Source organism: Urtica dioica, chromosome 8, assembly GCF_054948205.1.
Source record: "Urtica dioica subsp. dioica isolate 48M chromosome 8, U.dioica_male_clone48M_v1_H2, whole genome shotgun sequence".
NCBI lineage: Eukaryota > Viridiplantae > Streptophyta > Magnoliopsida > Rosales > Urticaceae > Urtica > Urtica dioica.
This window is the reverse complement of record NC_142763.1, coordinates 39,390,994-39,409,294: the sequence shown is the minus strand read 5'-3', so window position 1 is coordinate 39,409,294 and position 18,301 is coordinate 39,390,994. Positions and strand designations below refer to the sequence as shown.

At 32.4% G+C, this 18,301-nt stretch overlaps 2 protein-coding genes and 1 long non-coding RNA gene across 3 annotated transcripts; 1 reads left to right on the top strand and 2 right to left on the bottom strand.

The window, feature by feature from the left end:
* Positions 1-958: 958 nt before the first annotated feature.
* On the bottom strand, positions 959-1,423 carry LOC149389743 (uncharacterized). The gene has a single exon (XM_089622711.1). It carries the CDS (start codon positions 1,421-1,423, stop codon positions 959-961), a length of 465 nt encoding a protein of 154 aa, XP_089478837.1.
* A 464-nt stretch (positions 1,424-1,887) lies between these two features.
* LOC149389742 (uncharacterized) lies at positions 1,888-3,026 on the bottom strand. The gene is made up of 3 exons (XR_016301026.1): positions 2,956-3,026; positions 2,034-2,448; positions 1,888-1,954 (listed from the first exon to the last, which is right to left on the bottom strand). It is a non-coding gene; the product is annotated as an uncharacterized LOC149389742 (long non-coding RNA).
* An 11,860-nt stretch (positions 3,027-14,886) lies between these two features.
* AGD2 (Pyridoxal phosphate (PLP)-dependent transferases superfamily protein) lies at positions 14,887-17,891 on the top strand. The gene is made up of 10 exons (XM_089624033.1): positions 14,887-15,064; positions 15,146-15,234; positions 15,328-15,395; positions 15,565-15,681; positions 16,086-16,148; positions 16,248-16,352; positions 16,444-16,494; positions 16,775-17,095; positions 17,186-17,392; positions 17,474-17,891. The coding sequence occupies exons 1-10, from the start codon at positions 14,979-14,981 to the stop codon at positions 17,765-17,767; spliced, it is 1,401 nt and encodes a 466-aa protein (XP_089480159.1). The 5' UTR covers positions 14,887-14,978; the 3' UTR covers positions 17,768-17,891.
* Positions 17,892-18,301: the final 410 nt, after the last annotated feature.

The window sequence follows — 18,301 nt, the reverse complement described above, 5'->3', positions numbered from 1 at the left end:
TATAACATTAGTGACAAATTTGATTAAATTATGTGTCCTATGATATATTTGATTAAAATTAGTGAACAATTAATTAGAATTAGATTCATCTATAACATTAGTGACAAATTTATTAATATTAGATAGTTTCATGTATAATAACAAAGTAATATGAATAATTTAAAATTAATGAGCTTCATCTATCATATGTGTCCTATGATATATTTGATTAAAATTAGTGAACAATTAATTAGAATTAGATTCATCTATAACATTAGTGACAAATTTATTAATATTAGATAGTTTCATGTATAATAACAAAGTAATATGAATAATTTAAAATTAATGAGCTTCATCTATAATATGTGTCCTATGATATATTTTATTAAAATTAGTGAACAATTAATTAGAATTAGATTCATCTATAACATTGGTGACAAATTTATTAATATTAGATAGTTTCATGTATAATATTTTTAAGTTTTAAATGACTCTAACTACCAGTAGAGCTACTCTACTGGTCAGTAGATCACAATTACTAGTGACTCTACTGACCATTAGAGCTGCTCTACTGGTCAGTAGATCAATATTACTTGTGGTTCTACCGAGCATTAGAGCTACTCTACTGATCAGTAGATCAATATAACTAGTGGTTCTACCGAGCATTAGAGCTACTCTACTGATCAGTAGATCAATATTACTAGTGGTTCTACTAAGCATTAGAGCTACTCTACTGGTCAGTAGATTAATATTACCAGTGGTTCTACTTAGCATTATAGCTACTCTACTGGTCAGTAGAGCAATATTACTAGTGATTCTACTGAGCATTAGAGCTGCTCTACTGATTAGTAGATCAATATTAATATCACTACAATTTAAGAAAATGAAAGCAATAATGCATGGTAACAAACATCCATGGACATACGATAAATAAGTCAATTCAAAAAATACATATCAGCATCTTTTTTATTTTATTTTATCAGTTCTTGCGTTTATTTGATGGCGTCGACCTAGCTTCTCCTCCATTCAAAGGGCATCTTGATATGTTATGTCCAAATTGATTGCATTTTGAGCATCTATTCTTCCGCATCTTCTCTCCCACTGAAGGAATTCTCTTTGTCTTATTCCTGCCTTTTCTCTTATGAACTATTGGAGGTATAACATCAACCAACTCTGCTTCTTTAGGGATATCCCACTCGCATTGGGATGGAACCGGGTATATTTTTTCTGAATACGCAAGCGACCATAAATCCACTGTGTAATACTCAGAGCTGTAATCACGCACATTCTCCAAGGTCTTCAAAGCTGCTAAAGCATGTGCACATGGAAGTCTATCGAGATCGAATACACGACAAGTACAACTTTTTCGACCCAAATCTACAACCGCATCGTACGTCCCACCAATGACCGAGAACTCATACATGTCAATGGGTTTTGCCGTCATTGTTTGGGCCTTAATGAATCTCCTACGAAGAATAGTCTCAACCTCTGGTGTGAAAGTAGTGTTGCACGATGACGCTTCATTTCGATGCTTGTAGAACCAATCCGATGTCAACTCTATAATGGCGTCAAGCATGGAAATTAGTGGGTACTCTCTAGCTTTCTTTAAAGCGTGATTAATCGACTCAGCTCCGCCCGTTGTCATAATATTATACCGATAACCACCAAAATAAGCTCTAGACCAATGACTCACATCCATATTTGTAGTTAAATATGTTGCAAGTTGATTGTACCTGTTTTGAATCTCGCTCCATGACTCGTTGGCCTATTTCAAAGTTTGTACCATCTGTGAAGCTATATGGCTTATTAGATCTTATATTGATTGATTCAACGTCGGATTCAACAAGAAATTCCGACTCTCAGAACATTTCTGATGGTGACGTCGGTAGTAAAGTAGACGTGTCTAATTCATGTTGTGGGAGACTTGATCCTCCTACTACTTTGGTGGTTTCATCTTCAATGTCTTCCATTGTAGCTGCAACCACATTATTATTATGTGTTAGTATACAATAAAAATAATAAGCATTAAGATTGTTGAAGGGTCAAATTATTACCTGTTTTCAAAGTGTTGTTATGATTTCCTTCTAAATCATTACCATTTGCGTCACCTTCCTCAACTTGAGTTTCATGATTAACTTCAAGTTTCTCTATGAATTCTACACGGAGTGAACTTCTACGGTTTTTTTCATCACGATCCATCAAGAAACCGTATACATCATCGTCATCTTCTATGTAGATAGGATCGTATGCATCCCATGAAGTTGACATAAAACTTAGCTTCAAGTCTAGCTTACTTTTATCCACTTTGAGTTTCACATACAATTTTTCAATTAAGTCGGCTAACTTGATCTCGATATTTATGACGATGATAACAGGCTTATCATTCTTTTCACTAACCCAATGATGCGAGCCATCTTCTTTTTTCCACTTTCCATTGTAATAAACCGTTATCGTAGTCTCCGTCATTATCTACAAAATGATAATTAAAAATTAGAATACTAATGATAAATTTAATATACAATATGAAAATTTAAAAGTAGAACACTAATAATAAATTTACTATATAAATCTACTTTGTTCATGAGATATAACTATGTCACTATACTGCTCTACTGATCTAACTCTCGAACTCTAATGCTTAAATCAAACTCTACTGCTCTACTGATCTACCTCTGGAACTCTACTGCTTAAATCAAACTCTACTGCTCTACTGATCTACTGCTCTACTTCTGGAACTCTACTGCTCTACTGATCTACTGATCTACTGCTCTACCTCCGGAACTCTACTGCTCTACTGGAAATTACCAGTATCAGTAGAGTTCGACGATCATCTTCAACATTCGAAAATATTTTCCAATCAAAGTTTCATTGAGTTGGATACATATTTTTCTGGTTCAAAACTAACAAAGTTTTCAATCTAACACAACAAAAAGAAGTATCAAACTCGAAATATAAAAATTTCATTCATGAAACTACCTAAACACAAAGCCCTAATTTGTTTAGGGGTTGAGTTTTTGCACCGTCAATATCGTCGCCGTCGTCGGAACTCGACTTCGCAACCGGAATGTCTACCGCCCGAATGAAGCTTGACTCGATGATTGGTGTGGTGTGCAAGCGAGAACCCTGTACCAAGCACGTACGCTGTTTTTTTCCTTTTCAATATGCGTTCATTTGCTGTTTTGTTTTAAAAAAAAGAATAAAAAAAGGGTATATTGAGAGAGGTATAGAGGGTACTCACTTAAAAATGAAACTTTTAAGGGTACGGAGTAAAAACTCTCAACTTTTAAGGGCAGTAAGCTAAATTACCCAGTTAAAAATGAGCCGAAGAAGAAGAGAAGAAAATTACGACATGATAAGAAAAAGAGAGAGAGTAAAAAATGAGCCGAAGAAGAAGAGAAGAAAATTACGACATGATAAGATCGACATTAATCAAAGGGGTTTTTTGTTTTTGTTTTTTTTTTCTTTTCAAATTCCTAAACAACAAAGTCATTAAAAATTTAAATAGGCAATTATATGAAAATACAATATATTCATTCTTAACGTGTCATCATCTACATAATTCGAGCATTTAGGCATGATAAAAAGCATGTTTTTTTTTATACTTATAATTAACGAAAAATTAGCTATTACAATTTAATTATGTTCATAAGACTAAATTCTGCTATATTATTTCATAGTGTTGATCTTCTAGTCAAAATGAAGATCCTCTATCACATATGCTTTTTTTTTTTTTTTTTTCATACTCTATCACATATGCTTGGCTGCATATAGAAATATGAAGATAATCTATCATTATGGCATAGAAGAAATTTCGGAGGTTTTCAAAAGAAGGTCACATCAATCCAGAACTCAATTCGGGAGCTAACTCTTGACGGTAATAAAATAGTCCAGCATTGTAATGAGCTATTTGAATAAGAAACATACTTGATAACCTTCTGGTACAAGAAGAAACATATGGAAACAAATATCGAGTCTCATGGCTACAAGAAGGGGATTAAAATACAAAGTTCTTTCACAAAAAAACATGTAATCTTAAAAAATAAAACGCTATCAAGAAACTAATCACAGCTACTGGGGTTGAAATTAATTTTAAAGATGGAATACTTGAGACTATACAACTATTCTTCTCAAATATGTTCACTATCGCGAACCCTCCGACGACGAGATGGATGTCATTCTCTCAACAATAGAACCCACGATTACTGAAGAGATGGAAACGATGTTGTTACAACCTTTCACTTCTAAAGAAATAATCAGAGCTATTAAATCAATGTCTGGAGATAAGAACCTGGTATAGATAGTTTCCATGTTGGCATATCATTGGAGAGTCTGTAACATAACAGTCGTTATTTTACAGATCTTTGATGGGAAAAGTGAAATCCATTAACAACATAATCATCACCCTCATTCCAAAAATCAAAGAGTCTTCCAAATACAAGTGATTACCGACCAATCTCCTTATGTAATGTTTTATACAAAATCATTGCTAAGGTTCGCTGCAATTAAAATGAATATGAGCAAGGTTTTTGATCGTGTAGAATGAAATTTCATAAAAAAAAAAGATGATCAAAATGGAATTCAATCAGCTATGGATGGATTGAATAATGAAGTGTGTCACATATGTATTTTTTTTTCATGATTAATGGAACTAGTAAAGAACATTTTTGTCCTTGATGAGGCATACGCAAGGCAGCCCTTTGTCCCCATTCATTTTTCTTATATGCTCCGAGGGAATGTCATCTCTACTTAATAAAGCTATTCACACTTCAACTCTAAAAGGATTTAGAATCACCAAAACTTCCTCAATCATCTCTCATCTCTTATTTGCATATGATAGTTGTTGATGTCGATTTCAATAATCACAAATTATAATATGATATATATTTGATTTACTTAAATATGGGTCTCAGAATACGTCGTATAAGAAACAAAAAGAGATACGAAAAGAAATGAATGAAAACGAATATAAGAACTTAATATTTTTATTGATAATCAGATGTATTACAATGAGGGGTGAAGTGCCGAACTCAAACGGGCGAACTTAGAGAATTAGAAATAGCAGAGAGAATATCGAGAATAAATGTATATGCTCGTGTGTGCGAAAATCAACATATCGGCTTCTATTTATAGCAGGAGAGAATTTGTTGAAGAGGACACGTGTTGATTAGTTCGGCTCTGTCACGTCGCTGGTCGAAGTTATCTCAGATCAAGTCTTCGCGGCGAGGTCTTCTATCTGATCAAGACCGATTCCTCTAACTGGGTCAACACGGGCGATTCATCCTTCCTTTGGTGAACTGGGCTTCTGAATGGGCTTGGGCCGACCTTCAGGAGTCGAGCTGGGCCCAGATAATTCTTTGAGAGCCGGACTGGGTCTGCTGTTGGGCTTTGGTCGAACTAAAATCCAACTTAAGTGGTTTTATTTTTAGAAAATTGATTTTTGAACCCCACAATAGTTTAGTCTTCTGCGAAGTCACGGTAAAAAAATTGTGATACTATTAAAAAAATCCTTGCTTACTTCAGTGCAGGCTCTGTACAAGACATAAAGTACCAAAAATCACACTTTACCTTTTTACAAAATACACCACAAGCAATACAAGATTATTTTGTTCTCACTCTTAACATCACTTTTTGAAAAGGAAAAATCACTGACTGATGATATATATACAAGTCATATTGAGAACTAATTATATGATCAACAAATATTGCTCAATACCAATATAGTTACATTGTTAAATCAAGAAAAAAAATAAATAAATAACCAACCTTCACGCAAATAACGAAGGCAAAAAATATATAAAATTTTAGGCTATTAATTAATTGGAAAGGCTGCCGTCAATAAGCGTGATTATTCTAAAAAAACGGGATCTAAATTTCATTATCTAAGTATTAAGTATTTTTTTTTGGCATATATGTCCCTAAAGGTAAGGTTCTTTTTTTTTAGTGTTGGGCATCCGACGGAGATGGATTTAGTATTAAGTTTCAAATTAGATGTACCTATGTTAGAAGCATAATGATTTTACATTAACGAAGGCAAATAAATATATAAAATTTTAGGCTTTTAAATAATTGAAAAGACTGACGAATAACACGTGATTATTTGCTGAAGAAATAAACACCGTAAGAGTGAAAACTAGAATAAAAGTGTCTCTCTGAAAAACAAAATAATAACATAAATAAACACTCATGATATATATATATATATATATATATATATATATATATATATAATTTATGGTTTTGAGAATTCTCAAATGGCATGATCAACGAATCGGTCGTTATCCAATATAGATATATAGCAACTTTATTAAATCAACAACGGCAAAAAAAAAACCAAATTTCATAAGTAGTAAGCAACAATAAGCTCTACGTGTATATACATACATACGTAGTCGATAATTCATAGGTGAGGACATTTATTTTATACTTCATAGGAGATTTTATAAAAGCTAATTCTTTTATAAGACTGAAACATCAACGTTAAAAAATTTGTCAATACTTTGACAGCCGTCCACCAAAAAATCGGAGCCAATTGCTTTACCAAGTCACGACCACCGAGTTATTATTATGAGATACATATTTTCATGGCTAGCATATAATATATATGCTTGAATATTCTCCAACAGATAAAAATAAAAGTTGATAAATTAAATGTATATTAATAAGAACCGAAGATATTTAATTCAAAGGATAGGAATCGTATTAAATAAACATTTGACCGGATAGACATGATAACAATATGATAAAAATGCAAAGCTTACATTTGCGAAGCGTTCGTTTGTATTGTAACAAAAAAATTAGTGTATGGAGTCAAGAGAAAAGAATGAAATGATTGATAGTTATATAGATGATACATATTAATTCACGAAACACGTACACATATACAAAGTCATGAAATAGGTCATAAAAACCTGACAGCGTGCAATGGAAATAAGCATCAAAATTTAGCATCATATTAATCTATTGTCTAAACTTTTACGGAAAAAAAACATAAAGTATACTAACTTTGGTAATCGGAGTGAAGTTGAAATGATTATTGAGAAAACTTGTAGTTGAGGAATTTTTGTTTTTTGTTTTTTTTGTTTTTTTTTTTCTTTTTCTATATTGTTTAGAGGTTTTATGAAGTTTTAATAGGAGGAGATTTTTTCTTTAGAGTTTTTTTTTTTTTTTTTTTTTTTTTTTTTTTTTTTGTGTGTGTGTATAATAACAGCTACAATAGGAAGATGATATTTAATAGAGAAAGAGATAAGGATGGGCCGAAGAAAATGGTGGGCTGCACATAAGCATATACGTCACCATTGATAAGGGTGGACTGCAGTTTTGTTTTGTACGACTGTGTTTTTCCTTCTCTGTTGTTGCTACAATATGTACACCACTTTTTTCTTTTAATCTGTATAAACATATTTATTATTTCAATCTAGAATAAGGGACATTGTAAAATAACGACGCATAATTCTAAAATTATAAATGGGTTATCAGATCAGAGTTGTCCAGGTCACTGATTTTCACGCTATTTTTAGTTTTTTTTTGTCTTCTACTAACTCGTCTGATTTCGAAGCTGGTAAGACCTCAATTTTTGTCGGCTGGGCAGCAAATCTGTGTGTGATTAGAGAGAAAATATAATTATTAATTAGATAATACAGTTTAAGTACATGAACTACATCAAAGAAATAGAAAAATATATTTGTTAAGAAGGCAACATGTATATACCGTGTTTTTAAAGTTTGAGTGTTTGGTAAGTCTAGGTCTACAAAGTGCATTGAAGAAGATGTACTTGCTACATATGATTTGCCTATAAAATAATAAAAGTAAACAAATCTTATTATTAGAATATATGTATACTACCAAAGAAAAGTACTATGAATACAATTTTTTTTAAAAATGAAGGCTGAATACCTAGATATTGTTTGACTACCATTCCAACAAAGATTGCAATTATTGTATCATTTGTTAATTTGTCAGTTTCATCATGAAACTCTTGTGCCATTGTCCCCCACAATGTTACTTGTAAATTTCATTTCTACGAAAAAAATTTGACAATAATTGTTTTTAGAAATGATAAATATAAAAATATATGTAACATGATAATTATAATATTATTTCTAGGTTTAGCTTAAAAGCATGAGAAATATAAACCTGATATTCTGCATGTTGATTGTTTTTCTTGATGTTGTTCTGTTGTTGACGGTCGATTGAAAAAGACAATATAAACATAAAAGAATCCACCCTAATCACAAAAAATATACAATTTTTTTTTTTTTGTAATTCTTATGATACAGTTGGGGCTTATCGGCGGAAACTACTCTATTTAACGAGTCCTTTGTGGCTTGTATTGGTTGGACGCTAGTTATGACTCCTATCACATCTATTTACCAAAAAAAAAATTAAAATTGTGATTAAGAGATTAATATAGATGTTAATATATATATATATATATATTTAACTAATGATATTTATTATTTAATATTACCTTCAAAATAGTATTGTTGTCCATTCTTGGGTGATCGTACTCGAAAAAATTGAACTTGCTCATTGGAGTTTCTCTAGCAACGATGGTGAAGGTTATACCTTTGTTTATTGGAACATTGCATTGTGAGGGAAAACTTCATATCTTGGTTTACTGTGATCAACAAATAACTTTCTTATTTCATATACTTTTTCTATTTGTATCTTCGGTGAGACATTGCTGTCTCCCGAGCTTTGGCTGTCGCGTGTATTGTCTCGTGCTGTATTAGATTGAAAAAAGTGCATAATGTTACAAAAGTATTGTATTATAATTAGAAAGTATAGTGCGATAATGAAAATAATATTATGCACTTACCTCTTCATCAACCAGAATATAGTCGTAACTTATCATTCGGTCAGTGACAAAGTCTTTGTTGACCCAACCTCTGAAAAATCTAGCAAGGATCATATCATATTGTTGATTTGGTCATATTCTTTGATTGGTGTAGTCATTATCTGTTAATTCAAAACAATATTTCAGTACTTATATATATGTGTATATATAGCTACAGATAATTGAGTATGCGTGAATTAATTATTCTATATTCGACAATGTTTTGAAGCGGGATCTAAATTTCATTATCTAAGTATTAAGTATTTTTTTTGGCATATATGTCCCCAAAAGGTAAGTTTTTTTTTTTTTTTTTTAGTATTGGGCATCCGACGGAGATGGATTTAGTATTAAGTTTAAAATTAACTGTAACTATGTTAGAAGCATAATGGTTTTACATTAACGAATGCAAATAAATATATAAAATTTTAGGCTTTTAAATAATTGGAAAGACTGACGAATAACACGTGATTATTTGCTGAAGAAATAAACACCGTAAGAGTGACAACTAGACTAAAAGTGGCTTTGTGAAAAACAAAATAATAACATAAATAAACACTCATGATAGATATATATATATATATATATATATATATATATATATATATATTTAATTCATGGTGTTCAGAATTCTCAAATGGCATGATCAACGAATCGGTCGTTACCCAATATAGATATATAGCAACTTTATTAAATCAACAACGGCCAAAAAAACCAAATTTCATAAGTAGTAAGCAACAATAAGCTCTACGTGTATATACATACATACGTAGTCGATAATTCATAGTGAGGACATTTCTTTTATACTTCATAGGAGATTTTATAAAAGTTAATTCTTTTATGAGATTAAAAAATCAATGTTTAAAAAAATTTGTCAATACTTTGACAGCCGTCCACCAAAAAATCGGAGCTAATTTCTTTACCAAGTCATGACCACCGTCTTATTATTATGAAATACATATTTTCATGGTTAGCATATAATATATCTGCTTAAATTTTCTCCAACAGATAAAACAAAAAGTTGATAAATTAGATATACATTAATAAGAATCGAAGATATTTAATTCAAAGGATAGGAATCGTATTAAATAAACATTTGACCAAATAGACATGATAACAATATGATAATAATACAAAGCTTACATTTACGAAGCGTTCGTTTGTATCGTAACAAAAAAAAAAATTAGTATATGGAGTCAGGAGAAAAGAATGAAGTAGTTGATAGTTATATAGTTGATAAATATTAATTCAGGAAACAAACATATATACAAACTCATGAAATATGGCATAAAAACTTGACAGCGTGCAAACGAAATAAACATCAAAATATAGCAGCATATTAATCTTGACAACGTGAAAACTTATAGTTGATGAAGTTTTTTTTCTATCTTATTGAGAGGTTTTTTTTGTTGATGAAGTTTTAATAGTTTGAGGTTTTTTCTTCAGAAGTGTTTTTTTTTTTTTTTTTTTTTTTTTTTTTTTTTTTTTTTTCTGCTGCTTGTGGTTGTATAATAACAGCCTCAATAGGAAGATGATATATAATAGAGAATGAGATAAGGATGGACCGAAGAAAAAGGTGAGCTGCAGATAAACATATATGTCATTATTGATAAGGGTGGACTACAGTTTTTTTTTGTACGTCTGTTTTTTTTTCCTTTTCTCTGTTGTTGCAACAATACGTACACCACTTTTTTTTTCAGATTAAAAAAACTTTATCCATTTTATTGATATAATTTGATTGGTTGTTAAAGTTTCTAGAGTGATAGTGTAACATCTCTTAGTATATATAGAATGATCATTTTGCGAGCTCCAAAACATCTAACTCGATCCGATCTATCAACAAAGTTTTAATTGGTTTGATAGCTGTGTCAAGTCTCACGTGAGAACAATTATATATTTTTTCTTCTTTCTCAATCTGCAGTAGTCGAACTTTGTTAATTCACGTCAATAATAAGGACACGTCGCACGAAAAATGACACACGGTGGAGGTCAAGATTTCGGAAGGCGCAAGGTACATTCTTTATTTGTTCTTGATTATTTAGTTACTTTGACCCGATTTTAAGATATATTATTAGTTCTAACTTGTATCACCTATAAACTAATCCTAATTCAGGTGGCTTATTTAAAAAGTAAATTGTACAGCTTATTAGTCACGCGAACGAATTTGGAAATACCAATATATGATATACATTTGAAGGGTATTTTTTTCTCATAAGTACTGGACCCCCAACATAAAATACCTCTTTTTATTTTCTAAATTCTCTCGGTCACACTCTCTATTATCTAAAAGTGACTTAGACTTTTAGAAAGGTAAGCATATCATATGAACTTTTTACCTATATATTCGTAAATTAAATTCTAAATAGTTAAGACATAACTTTAATATTTTTTTTCCAGGATTTACGACAATGGATGATTTTGCTTTCATGAGGTTCGCTCTCTCGGAGGAAGAGTTGATTCTAGTTGTTCTCGCTTCAAAGATTAACTTCGGCATTCGGATTTGCTCCAAGAATGTCCAAGAACATAGCAACTACTTTCTTGATCCAAGAACCGTCGATTGTGAGTATCTTTTTACTAGGTTTTCTTATAACTATTTATTTGTTCCAATTTTGTGTTAGCTATGTTTTAGCATTGTAATTACGATAGTATTTAAACGTACGTATGTATTTGGTTGAATTGGTTAGGTGTAGGAAGTCTTATTTGGGATAGGGAGTTCTGGAAAGAAAGTATTAAAACTAATTACAATAGGGATATAGTATTAAAACGCAATTACGATAGTATTAAAATGTATGTTAAATTGGTTAGGGGTAGGAAGTGTTTTAAGTATTTGGGATAGGGAGTTCCGGAAAGAAAGTCCATAGGATAAAACCCGAGCGTATCATTACCAGAAAACTGGATTAGAAATAGGTATTACAAGAATTTAAATATTTGTTAATCCCTATATGTATTTTACGCTTTTGCAAAAAAAAAGAAAAAGATTTTCGTTTTAGTCTTGTCACTATGACAATAATAATACAAACCGTGTCTATTTTAATATTCGGGAGAAAGTAGGAAATAATTTTAATATAGGGAAGCCCTAGGCTTAGAACTCGCCAAGAACGAATACCTAAGTTTCAAAATCAGTTTTGAAATTAGAATTAGGTTAAAAAAAATTACAAGAACTTACGTTGTGATTGGTACAGAACTGGTTAAATAGATATGAGAGACATGTTTTGCTCTTGAAATCAAGGTTTGAAATCTCGCGCGAGATGGAGGTATCTCGCGCGAGATCTCGTTTCTCGCAGGGGCGCGAGAGCGAGATGTTTATCTCTTGCGAATTGTATAAATTTCGCAATATCTCGCTCAAATCTCGCACTTCTCGCGAGTAAAAAAATTTGGACTGTTTTTTGGGCCCGTCACAGGCCCAAATGACTATAAATGTAGCCAAATTTTTGAGGTAATATTGCCCAACACACTCAAGCTATTTATAGCTATTTCATTATTAAAATGTACATTTTACTTCCGATGTGGGACTCTTTTGCTTGCACACATATGCGTTGTCACACACAAGTTACTTGCTTTTTTTTTTCTTTGACTTGTCAAACACTGAGTAAAAAACAAACTGAATAAAAAACAAAAACAATACAAACATGGGTTGCAATGTGCCACACAATTGCTCGTAGACATATATGTGTTGCTATTATTTTTTTTGCTAAAATATGTGTTGCTATTTCTAATACACGTTTTTTAACAAGAGAATATACTTGCTTTTTTTTTCTTTGTCAAACACATAGTCACATACTATCTAAATATAATAATATGAGTAAAAAAATACATTATGTACAAAAAAATATATGTTTTTCCTTATACAATTAAACTTTAAAAACATATATATATATATATATATATATATATATATATATATATATCTGGCATATTTTTTTCCTACAATTGTCATTTAATTTTTTTTTATCAATTATTAAGAAAATAAAAAAAGGCAAATGTATGTTTTATTTTATGTAATTAATTTAGTTTTGGATTTGTATTATAATAGTACATAGTGTAAATGGAAACACTTTTATTTACTTGTAATTTCGTGACTGAATTGTGTTTTATGTGTTCGATACTCTAAGATTTTAAATTTATATTTAAGAAATATGTCTATGTATAAAAATTCTATGTTAAAATTTTCTTTGTATACATGAAAATTGAAAAGTATTTTTTTAAAATTTATTTATTGTTCAAATACCCCGCGGAATACCTTTTTTTTGCGGTATACCCCGCGAAATGCGATTTACCATGCGGTACGAGATACCCCGAACGTTCATTAAATACCGCGGAATACCACGGTACGGGACGAGATACCCCCAAAATTCGAAGTGCGGTACGACCGCGAGATGCGAGATTTCAATCCTTGCTTGAAATAGAGGTAGATTCTCATTGGAATTAAAAACCGAATCATGAATTCCACCTGTAGCTCCCAGCTTTGACAAATTATCCTCACTTGAGTTTTGTCAATATGGATTTTTTTTATGAAGTTTTAATAGTTGGAGGGTTTTTCTTCAGAACATTTTTTTTGTGGTTGTATAATAGCAACCGCAATAGAAAGATGATATATAATAGAGAAAGAAATAATGATGGACTGAAGAAAAGGGTGTGCTCCAGATAAACATATATGACACTATTGATAATGGTGGACTACAGTTCTGTTTTGTACGTCTGTTTTTTTTCCTTTTCTCTGTTGTTGCAACAATACGTACACCACTTTTTTTTTTTTTTTTTTTTTTTTTTTTTTTTTCAGATTAAAAAAACTTTATCCATTTTATTGATATAATTTGATTGGTTGTAAAGTTTCTACAGTGTAACCTATCAAATTATATCAATAAAATGGATAAAGTTTTTTTTATGTATATTACAATCATAATTACTAATAATATATTATGCTATATCAATAACATATATTATCATTTATTTTTTTTCCGACCTTTAATTTTTTTCCCTCTCTCATCAATATATTTTGTATATCTTTTTTTTTTCCAACTTAAATCCTGGTGCCGCCAGGCAGCGACACGTGGAAGCCATTTTTTTTCCTTCCGATTTTGATTTTTTTTTACTTCCGATTTTGATTTTTTTTTGCTTTCCAATTTTGATTTGTTTTCCCTTCCAAACATCAATATATTTTGTATATATTTTTTTTTATGTATATTATAATCATAATTACTAATACTATATTATACTATATCAATAACATATATTATCATTTATTTTTTTCCCGACATTTACTTTTTTTCCCCTCTCTCATCAATATATTTTGTATATATTTTTATTTCAACTTGAATTCTGGTGTCGCCAGGCAGCGACACGTGGAGCCATTTTTTTTCCCTTCCGGTTTTGATTTTTTTTTTACTTCCGATTTTAATTTTTTTTCCTTCTTTCATAAATATATTTTGTATAATTTTTTTTATGTATATTAATTTCTTTCCTCCTTCTCTTATCAATATATTTTGTATAGTTTTTTAATGTATATTATATTTAATACAATTAAAAGTCTAAACTTACTTTATTTTATTTATTTTTTTTTTCACTTTAAAAAAAAAAAATAGGAAAAATGGTATGAAGTAGCCAATTCAAACAATGACTTTTGCAAAATAGCCATAGTTTCATTAGGTATAACAAAATAGCCAATTGAGAGTACTGCGACTTTTAATCCTGCATCGATTAATTTTAATCCAGCCTTCATAAAACTTACATTATGTCTTTATAGTTCGTTGGGATTAAATTTAATCCAGCTTAGATTAATCTTACTTTGACTAGTTTACTTATAGTTGACAAACTATGACTATTTTGCAAAAGCTTAAGTTCTATTTGGCTATATAGCCGCTTGACCCAAAAAAATATTGCTGACTCGCGCGTAGCGCGTTTTTTAAACTAGTTTGGTTAAAAGGTTTTTAACCTCATTTTTGCTAGTTAATCATATGATAACACGTGGCCATCAATTGTCGTTTGATGTAAATGCCATAAGAAAAAAAAAACGACAAGAAGACAAGTCATGAGGTCAGAATCAGATTCGTCATGTCTTTGAGTGAGAGTGTCTCGCTCTTTATATTTCTTCTCAACAACATAGCATATACCATTTCCCATTCTTCTTCGCCGCAACAACGCAGTTCCTCTTTCAAACCCAGAAACAATGTCACTCTCACAGAGCTTCTTGACTTCAATCTCTTCCTCTTCCTCTTCGTCATCCTTCTTAGCACCTGCTAATCTCATTTCCAGGTAATTATCAACACATTCTTGACGCGATTGATTTTTCTCAGTGAATGGGTTTTTCAGAGTTGGGTATTTGGGTTTGTGCAGTCATAGTTACAGAGTTCAAATTGTTCCTTTTCCTTCCAAATCCATCGGAATCGTCAAATGTGTATCTAGGCCTCAAGAACAAGAGACTGGTAACGGTTGAACTGAATGAATTCATCTTTCAGTGGGATTTCTTATATCTTATTAATCATTATTTATTTTGAATATATATTGGTCTTTATCAGTTTTCAAGACTAAGGTGTCTCGCAATGTTAACATAGGAAAGCTTCAAGCTGGCTATCTTTTCCCTGAGGTCAGTTGCTTAACTTTCTTTTTATTTTAATTTTAGAAAAAAAATACTCTTTTATCTCCAAGTTTCTTTAGAATACAATTGTATCTTCAGTTCATGAAAAGGTTCAGATTTCTTTTTGGGTCAGTCATATAAAATATATAATTTTTAATTAATTTTTGGGCGAACAAAGATTGCGAGAAGAAGGAATGCACACTTACAGAAGTACCCGGATGCGAAAGTGATAAGCCTTGGAATCGGCGATACAACCGAGCCAATTCCAGAAGTTATATCATCTGCCATGGCGAAGGTAAAAAAGAAATATAAACATAACGTGTTCAATGTCCTTTCTCATAGTTCTAGGAACTTTGCTGATCCACTATGTCAAATTGTCAATGTTACGACCGATGTACAAGAAGAAGCCTTCAACACCCAACTTTCTTCTTTTCAAAAGATTACAACTTTGATATCATTGACCAACCGATGGTACAAGAATTATATAGTATATACATACACCGCTACGGGAGTTATAACCGTATTGTTGTATATACATACACCGCTACGGGAGTTATAACCGTATTGTTGCCGAAGTGGTGCTACAATGCTATGACACTAACTTTGACACAATGCTTTTGAAATACTTTCTGAATTGTCCTTTTAGTTCTCGATCAAAAGTTTTGTTCGTTGTTATTAAAATTTGTTTTACTTTAACAGAAAGCGCATAGCCTGGCGACCCAAGAGGGATATAGTGGCTACGGAGCTGAACAGGGTGAAAAGGTGAGCAAATATTTTGCTCTTTTTATTTTGGGTTAAAGCAATACCATTTTTGTGCTTCGAAGCTTTACAAAAATCTATTTTTTCTTTTTCTTTTTTCAGCCATTGAGAGCTGCCATTGCTTCGACTCTCTATGGTGATATGGGCATAGAGGAAGGAGACATTTTCGTATCTGATGGTGCAAAGTGTGATATATCACGCCTTCAGGTTTTCTTCAGAGATTATCTCTTGGATTTTAATGATGCTTATGCTTGTGTTAAAAAAATCTCATTTATTTGTTTATTTTTCACCAATGTAGGTTGTTTTCGGGTCCAATGTCACAATTTCCGTTCAAGACCCGTCTTATCCGGTAAGTTTGGCTGCTCTGAATAATGGTGTATATGGGTTCCAAATTATCAGTATAGATGTAGGGTAATTCATTTTGACCAACTAGTCCTTGAACTATTATGCGAGTGACCCAAGTAGTATCGTTAGAAGTTAGTAATTGTGTTTTAAATTTCTTATGTGGTACAAAATCAATAGTTCAATGGTCATTTTGCGCTTAAAATTAGTTTACGAACTTCTATGCCACTCTTGCATTTAAAATAACAAAGTCTGTGTGACTTTTCTTTTTTCTTTTTCATATGCAGGCTTATGTAGATTCGAGCGTGATAATGGGTCAGACGGGAGAGTTTCAGAAGGATGTTGAGAAATATGGCAACATCGAGTACATGAGATGTACTCCCGAAAATGGCTTCTTCCCCGATTTATCAAAAACTGCACGAACCGACGTCATATTCTTTTGCTCTCCGAACAACCCTACAGGCTCTGCCGCGACTAGGGAACAACTCACCGAGCTTGTACAGTTTGCCAGGAAAAATGGGTCAATCATAGTATATGACTCAGCATATGCCCTGTATATGTCCGAGGACAACCCTCGGTCCATCTTTGAAATTCCTGGTGCTAAAGAGGTAAACCCTTTGGGCACTTGCCCTAACATTTTCCATATTTATGCCTTCACTTTTCATATTTGTGTGAATTTTGGCAATTGTATCTTGTAGGTGGCGATAGAGACGTCGTCACTTAGCAAGTTTGCTGGTTTCACGGGAGTACGTTTGGGTTGGACGGTTGTCCCGAAAGAGCTTCTCTTCTCGGATGGATTTCCGGTTGCCAAAGACTTCAGCCGAATCGTTTGCACTTGCTTCAACGGCGCATCCAACATTGCTCAAGCCGGCGCTCTAGCTTGCTTTTCCCCAGAAGGCCTTGAGGTTAGTTCTTCCGGACAAGCATTCAAGGAAATAGTAAGTAGAGATGGGACTTGGGTTAAAATCTGGTCAATCTTGTCGCAGGCGATGCACGGTGTAATTGATTTCTACAAAGAGAACACGAAGATAATAACGGAGACATTCAATTCCCTGGGATTCAACGTGTTTGGCGGAAAGAATGCTCCGTATGTGTGGGTCCAATTCCCAGGGCGGAGCTCGTGGGACGTTTTCAGCGAGATCCTCGAGAAGACTCACGTTGTCACCACTCCCGGCAGCGGTTTCGGGCCCAGCGGCGAAGGCTTCGTCAGAGTCAGCGCCTTCGGTCACAGGGACAACATCTTGGAGGCCTGTAGGAGATTCAAGCAGCTTTACAAGTGAATAACCTATCACAACTTAAATAAACAGAGAGGGGTTAATTGAGCTCTCTGTGTGGTGTTGTAACCGATTGTCTTAATTTTTGGATGAGACTGATTGCAGAGTGTGATTCTTGGACTTTTATATTCAGCAACTTGGAACTGGGCATGATTATCTCATCAATAGACTTGCTGTTTTCTCGGCTACTTTTAGGAAGGAGTTCCAAATATACTTCTGAAATTGTGAAAGAAAAAAAAAATTACAAACTAAAAAGAAAGATTAAATCAAAAGTAAAAAAGCTAAAGTTCCTGTGTATTTTTTGTTTTTGGTTCAAATGTTTTGTTTCTATGCCATTTAAAAGCCGCATCTGTATTGATCTTGACTAGTTCACCCGGATCTCCTTTGAACTGTTCCAACACTTGGGTAGACAAATACTTTGATTCCACAACTCCGGTATCGTGGCTCCTCCAATCGAACCCACTAAGCTCAAATCTATCATTAGGAGCGAATCAATTGCTTGACATCTTATCCTCAGTGAACCGTCAAGGTGAGAACAAG

What these genes read in the sequence shown, in the direction of transcription:
- LOC149389743 (XM_089622711.1), bottom strand. Translation starts at nt 1,423, where the DNA reads ATGACGGCAAAACCCATTGACATGTATGAGTTCTCGGTCATTGGTGGG.
- AGD2 (XM_089624033.1), top strand. Translation starts at nt 14,979, where the DNA reads ATGTCACTCTCACAGAGCTTCTTGACTTCAATCTCTTCCTCTTCCTCT. An exon ending in CCTGCTAATCTCATTTCCAG is followed by an intron (nt 15,065 to 15,145) that starts GTAATTATCAAC and finishes GGGTTTGTGCAG; the next exon opens with TCATAGTTACAGAGTTCAAA. An exon ending in AAATTCCTGGTGCTAAAGAG is followed by an intron (nt 17,096 to 17,185) that starts GTAAACCCTTTG and finishes TGTATCTTGTAG; the next exon opens with GTGGCGATAGAGACGTCGTC.